The 7,316-nt window shown below is 38.9% G+C and overlaps 1 protein-coding gene across 2 annotated transcripts in view; it reads left to right on the top strand.

Annotated features, from left to right (window-relative positions):
- The first annotated feature begins 2,912 nt into the window (after positions 1–2,912).
- ptprga (protein tyrosine phosphatase receptor type Ga) overlaps positions 2,913–7,316 on the top strand; it is a 203,587-nt gene continuing 199,183 nt past the window's right edge. Inside the window, exon 1 of one of the 2 annotated variants that reach the window (XM_038286394.1) lies at positions 2,913–3,645. In XM_038286394.1, coding sequence (XP_038142322.1) covers positions 3,561–3,645 — 85 coding nt within the window. In that variant the 5' untranslated portion in view covers positions 2,913–3,560. The remainder of the gene's footprint in view (positions 3,646–7,316) is intronic. The other variant, XM_038286393.1, reaches the window with a different exon arrangement.

Raw genomic sequence — 7,316 nt, 5'->3', positions numbered from 1 at the left:
TGATAATTGGTTTACAAATGTCAACCTTCTGGGATGCTTCTGGGCAAATATGTCTATGATTTTGTTGATGTCTAACTGAATGTCCTTGTGCACATATAAAAGTAGCAAAGCCACAAACCTTTCCTGTCCCATTGTTGACCTCAGCAAAGTTTTCACTGCTTTAAGACCCGAATTAGCACGTTCCACAGAAGCACTGGTAACAGGTATGACTGACAGAAGGTGAAGAATCATATAAATGTTTGGGTAGCACTTCATATTTGTTATCTTTAGAATTTCAGGAAGAGAGTTGGGTTTTTCCACTGATGATGACTACTTTGTGTGCCACAACTTCACTTCCTGCCTGAATGTTGATCCTGACGGTAGATCATCTTTATATGATGTAAAAACGATAAAAAGTCATACTTGTCCAGCCAGTCCCTCTGGCATGTTCTTTTGGTCACCCCACTGGCTCTTTGGTTGTCTTTAAATTCTCTGGCAGGGAAATTGAAAGATTTGGGTGGTTTTCTGGTCTGAAGAAGCTGGAATTTTCCAGAGTCGTCCATTTCACTAATCCGGTCCTTGGCCTTTGATATATCTGTAATAAGATTGATATTTACATTGTCAATTTTGTATGGGTGCTGGTGGAGTTGTAAATCTGCCTACATGAAGGATTTGTATAGTTTTGCTTTATTATGAAATAATTATTATGAAATGTAAGATTTCAAGATTAAGCAAAAAAGTCAATCGTGTAAAACAAAAACAAAGTCAGTTGTTTTGACATAGAAAAAAATATAACTATTACTAACCTATGTCGTAAGTTGTTTGGGGCAAATCCACTTGGTTGAGCGCCGGCTCTTCAGTTGTCTTTACATTGAAACACGGTCCTTGTTGTTCATCTGGAAAAGAAAAAAAATTTTGTGATCAGGTGAACCTTGTAATGTCAGGAGGAGCCACAAAACAATTTAATGTTGTGTTTTTATCGTAAGTTATCAAATTCACTGAACACATATCACCAGGTGCACAAAACTGAATATACTTAAAAGTAAATTGCATTTTAATTGTAAAATAATAAATGCACTGAAAACAAATAACACCAGATTTGTAGTTATCATGTCACAATGTTAACAAGACTCCCTTAGACTCCAAGCATGTGCTTAGAGCATTCATTGATTTGGATCCTTACCAATTGATAAAAGTTAGTAATGTTTTCATAAAGGATACCATTCTTATTTTTAACAGTACAACACATGTGGTACAGGTTTAGACCCAAAAATACACACTACAAAATAACTATGCATGTCAATGGCAACTAATGTTGCTTATTTTTGTTAATTGTACACTCTTTTTATTAGTTATCAAACACTGCAATTTTCATAACTTTCCCGTTACTGGTTAAAGTATTCCCACGCAACTTTAAACAACTTGTTTATCGACAATCAACAATGTTGATAATGTTTTCTCATTATCAACATTTTCTAGCAATCATCATACCTTTTATCTGTGTGTCTCCAATATCTGAACGTTCATACAGCTCAACGCTGTGGTCATTTTCTGTAGTTGTGCCAGGTCCACTGAAGAATAGAAAACAAGATATAAACGTTTCAATCTGTGGTATTTAGATTATAGACATAAGCCTATAGAAAATAAAGTGATAAAGTTGGTTTCTACTTACCCTTCTGTTGGATTGGACCAGAATCTTAAAAGAGATGGTTGTCTGGTTTTCTTGTTTGGCCTTAAATCTTCCAGGTCTCCTCGTGCTCGCAATGACGGCATTGTAGTATGGCAAGCCGATTGGGCCAATAATCGTCCGACCAATAACGCGCAGTTCCAACCCGTATTTTACGCGAGCGCGCGTTTTTTACGTTACCGCACGTTCTGGCTGAAAACGCGCAGTGACGTAAAAAACGCGCACTCGCGTAAAATACGGGTTGGAACTGCGCGTTACTGTACGGACGATTGTTGGCCCAATCGGCTTGCCATATCCCAAAGAGGGGTGCGCGCGCCCCCCGCGCCCCCGCCTGAATCCGCGCCTGATAATTAACTTAAAATGCATACATCTGCCGGCAAAATATGTTCGCTTTTATTATTCTGGTGCCTGCAGATCGGATTATTTAGATGAACACCTACCAGCTGCCGCACCGCGAGGAGGCGACCGGGCCAGAGGCTGCTGTTGAAGGGATTCCTACTGTCGGCGCACCGCTGGTATGTGGGGGTCTGAGCGGCTCCGACAGAAATAACATTGGAAGGCAGGATTGTAATCTGGATGAACTGACTGCACTGATGAAGTTTTCAGGTGTATTTTCTCACTTAAAAACATATTAAAACTACTTTATTCCCACTGATCACAGCAAATATAGCTGCAAGGCAGAGAAAGGATAGAGTAGCTCCGCCCAACACGTGTCAGAGCCACTTTTGCACCGCCCAGCCAGAGCAGCAAAGCTGCTTCAGCCGCGCGTCAGAACTAACTGGTACAAGCAGCAAAAATGAAACAGCAGACGCGATTTTGCTGCTTTTGCTGCGTCCGGTCTGAACGTAGCATTAAACGTGCCTGAAGCACTGCTTCAGCTGCTCAGAGGCGCTGCGCCTGCTGCTCAAAATGCGCTGCGGGACCTTTTGTTGCGCCTTGAGGCGCGTCAACCATTGACTTTGCATGTAAACTCGCTGCTTCTGCCGCGCCTGCTGCGTCCGGTGTGAACGCAGCAGTGTACATTGGTTATTGCCTTGGCCACCCTTGTAAGACAGCAAAGTTGTGAACTCTGAACTCAACTGTACAAGACCAAGACTTCGGTATCGCGTGAATTGGTTTCTATCTATTATTTGGAGTGTTTCCTCAGAAACTATAACCTCTGGCTCCGTTCCCTGTCATTTTGCATTGAGCGGATCCAGGAACCGCCTCCGTTGCGCCCGCCCCGTCCAGACTCCCCTCTTCTCCGTCTCTCTCTCGCTCACACACGCGCAGCCTGTCCGGGTAGGATGGGAGCAGAGCAGTAGCCACATATCCGCGCGCGCCTGACCGCTAACACTACTTCCTGGACCCAAAAAGAATGGGACATTTACAGCAACACCTTTCCTCTCCAACCTCCGTCTCGCCGACGCCGCGGATAATCACTTCATAATGCTTTTGCATGATCAATAATATCCGACCACTTTTTTTCCTCTGTAATTAACGACAGCGATTGATTGCCGATTGACTCCCCCCCCCCCCCCCCCCCCTTTTTTTTCTCCCTACACCTCGGGAATGTCGCTATGTGGAAGCCCGCTGCAGACACTCCAACAACCACCGATTCTGAATTGTTTTCGCCTCTTGCCTGCTCGCCTCTTTATTCCTCGAAGCTAATGAGAGCACCCCGCTCCGGAGGCGAGTAAATCTGGCTTATTTTTAATAAAAACACTGACTGTATCCTGTGACCGTCAAAGCGTTTCTGTACTTTGATGCTCTCTGCCTTCGTGGCCGCCGTGACAACTTCGGCTTTAGTGTGTGCGTGATTCTTTCTAAAGGACAAGAAGAGGAGAGGGGGTAAAAAAAGGACTAACTTAATCACCCGTTGCCTTTTCTTGTTGCTCTCGATGAGTATTCTAACATGCGGAAAATACGGGAACCGAGTCACTGGTGGATTTTAACCCTGCTGTTTTTAACCTTGCCCGAAAACAAAGACTGTCAGCCCGGTAAGTACTTGCAACAAGGCTTCTTTTCTAGCTCTTATTTATTTTGCTCCCTCTCACTGTCTCCTATCTTCAGGGATAACGTTTTCGGTCGGGTTGTTAATGGTTTCTGGGCCGAGCCGACATTAGAAGAACTGGATCAGCCTCCCGTCATTTGTGTGCATGTTATTGATTACGCAGCTGGCGCAAACTATCCCTGCGTCAACCTTCAAACGGCTGCATGCATCCGGCCATCCGGCGGCTCTTTGACCTTTTTGTTTTCTTCCCTTTCAGACTCACACCGGTTTATACAGTCCAAACGGTAAAATCCTCAAAGAAATAAGGGCTCTATTAAAATAGCTCCGACTTCAACACATTAACCCGTGAAATTAATCACATCACGTGAGCCGCATGTCTTTGTTAGTGACATGAGGTGGTCCAAGTTTTAATCCCGGGTTATGATAGTTGGGAACAGTTTAAATCGAGCATGTCATGTTTTCTGAGCTTGAGGGGACAGTAGTTATCTTTTGGATCCAATCTAGATTATTCAGTATATGAGGGGAGATTAATGACATATGTTTGGATAGTTCATTTATTGGTTAGTTTTTGGTGCCCTGCCCACTTGCATGCAAATTCCTACTGAGCAATAAGTAAATATTGGGATACCTCAATCATAGGTACAAATAATCCAAATTAAGCCCTGATTTAGGATTATTTTATCTTGGTTGCTCCAAAATTGGACTCAGCTTCCATTTGGATTAAACAGTCAAAAAGTCAGTGGTGGTTCTAGACCAAATGTTCCAGGGGGCCAAAGTGTTTTTATGGGGGCCCGGAAAAGCATGAAATAAAAAAAAGGGCAAAGGGTTCAAATATATTGAGATAGCTGCATGAAGTGAAATTTCTATTCAATTAGGTTTAATTGAAATTCTGTTTGTTATTAGGTCAATATGCATTCATAATTTAGGAATTTTACATATTTTTGACTTAATTTACGATAAAATTATAGTTTTCTATAAAATATGAATTAGAACTCAAGAAAAACTGATAATTTCAGCCGTAAAAATTAGTTTTTAATTTGTTTTGAAACAAAATTTAGCAAATGAAAACTGGGCTCCTGTCTCAATACCACTGAAGGTATCACATTATTGTTTTTAAATAGTTTGTAAAACAGACTTTGTGAAGAAAAGAAATTAAATAGATCCAAAAGGACCTATCAGTAACCATTTCTGTCCCAGCGCATATCATCATTAGAATTTCTTTGAGTATTATGTCTTCAGTAGAGGGGCCATAACAGGGGCCAAGACATGATCTACAGGGGCACTGGCCCCCGTTGGGCGTTGTCTAGATCCGCCCATGCAAAAAGTCTTTAGGAAATGGAAAAATTGACAGAAAGATTTAGAATTATGCAATAATTTCTTTATTTTTCTCAGTTGTGATAATGCTGCAATAATATTTATGTGGGTAAATATCCTTTGCATTTTAATTTGATTGCAAACAATGAGAGAATAATGGTAACATATTTTTAAAATGTTTTTATACTATATTCAGGGCAAAAAACAGCCTGAATTGTACTCTAAAATGTTGTTAAATATTCAACCTGTATAGAGAGCTGGTAAGATTTGTTTCTATGTCTTTACAATTTGTTTCTGGGGGGGGGGAAAAGTCAATTTTTTCTCAGGAATTGGAACAGCAATAAATGTCAGTAATGTTATCACAGTAATAATAAAAGTCTGACCAACCCAAGTGACCAGTTCTGGAGTAATTTGGACATGACAAGGTGTGATGACATTTACCTGAGTTGCTAAAAATGTAATTTGTAGTTTAGGTGTCGTGTGTTTAAAATCAGCTCATATAGCCCATCATAAGTCCAGGCGTTCTTGTGTGAAACAGGTCTGCTTTTAGAACATTATCATCCTAAATCAATAATATTCTGAATTTACCAGATTGTTTTTACATATTATATAGATTTCCTGATGCTAAATATAAACTGTCAGTGGCACACCTATAGAAACCATCAAATTCACAGTGGTTCATAACTTGTCTTTGCAAACTGGTGGAATAAGACTATAGAACATAAATAGGACTGTATAGCGTTACTGTATAGTAACACTGCACTGACCCTCCCCCACCTGTTGCACACTGTTGGTAAAGGTTATCTGTATCGTCAACAAAATTTGACCATGTTATTTATTGCTTTTGGCTTTTACTGAAGGTTATTATTTTATCTGATTTTCATACCTACATGAGCTACATGATAAACAAAAATAAATACCAGATGAAAGTAAAGTGTAATTTATTAATTAGATTACTTTTATGGTTCTAAAAGATCCATATGATCTACACTTTTAATTGACAGAAGAGAGTACAGCTGTAGCAATTATCATTATAAAAATGAATTTTAAAATAAAAATATGGAAAAATCTGGAATTTTAGGACTTGGCTTATTGATCACAATGAAAGAGTGCAGCTGAGAACTGGGAGGTCAGACTTGTTAAACGTCATGAATTGGGCCCCAAATAGTAATAAACTGGCGTCACATTGTTTACTTTATACATTAGTAATATTTGCAATGTATCATATTTCTTAAAAATGACTGTATTTGCTAATAAAACAGCTATTTGATATGGTGAATTATTTTGCCTGAATTTAAGCCCATATAAAAATAATCAATTATAGTATTGGGTACCTTAATAATCAATACGCAAAATATTCTATTAAAGAAAACACTGAAATTTAAGACAATGAGAGACTGTATTTGGAACATTGTTGACTTTAGAAAACACATGTATAATATGTCAATACAGAAATGTCAATCAATGGCTGCTGCCTAAAGTCATGAAACAATGTTAGCAAAGTTTATTTTGTGTTTGCATTTAAAGTTTAGGAATCCATGTGTTACATACTTAAGTGCAAATTCACAGAATTACATTGAAAGTCTCAAAGCTGATTTTTTTTAAGCAAAAAAGATTAAATAGAATTGTTAAAGAAGCAGAGCATCACAATCAATTTAAAGATAGATTGTGATACAGAAACAACGTCTGGGGTTTAAAACAAGCTGTTTCTACTGAAGGCAAAGTGCGGTGTGGTTTTTGAGGAATATCTTCATTAAAAGCAAAAAGTAGCAACAAAATTTTTAATGTGCAAATGTATTTCACTGAAATTGAAATACTGACAGTTTTCTGTCAACATTTGAATCATGATGGGAATATATAAGCTGCAAATATTAAACAGGATACAGTTATTGCCGTTAAACAGTGACACAGTGGATAAAATCTTTTTAGGATGTGATGATGATTAAGGGTAAGGAAGAAGTAGACCCATTTTCTGACACGTTGGGTCACTGTTTCTTATCCTTTTTTGCAATTTAATTAAAATTAGAGATGCAACCATGAATCAAAAAGCAAAATATTAGTTTTCTATGAGTGACCCTAGCCAACGACCCAACCTCATTAAATGAATAACACAATCTCAATTTTAATTTCAATCCGTACGCTCATCGGCAAGCAGCGGGTTCTTTGATGCACTTTGTTTTGAGCATTGCTAAAAAGATAAAGGGCGAGAGGCATAAATGAGGATAATCTTGTAATTCCTTAGCTTTTCTGGTCTGGAATTCAAAACTACTACCTCTATGAAAGGAGGCTGTTGTGTTTTTTTTTTCTTTATGGTCAGTTCTTCACAGATTTAATGAAGAAAAG

The sequence above is a fragment of the Cyprinodon tularosa genome, unplaced genomic scaffold (genome assembly GCF_016077235.1).
Source record: "Cyprinodon tularosa strain WSP-4 unplaced genomic scaffold, ASM1607723v1 ctg224, whole genome shotgun sequence".
Lineage (NCBI taxonomy): Eukaryota > Metazoa > Chordata > Actinopteri > Cyprinodontiformes > Cyprinodontidae > Cyprinodon > Cyprinodon tularosa.
The sequence above is the reverse complement of the archived record's forward strand: the minus strand, read 5'-3'. Positions and strand labels throughout refer to the sequence as shown.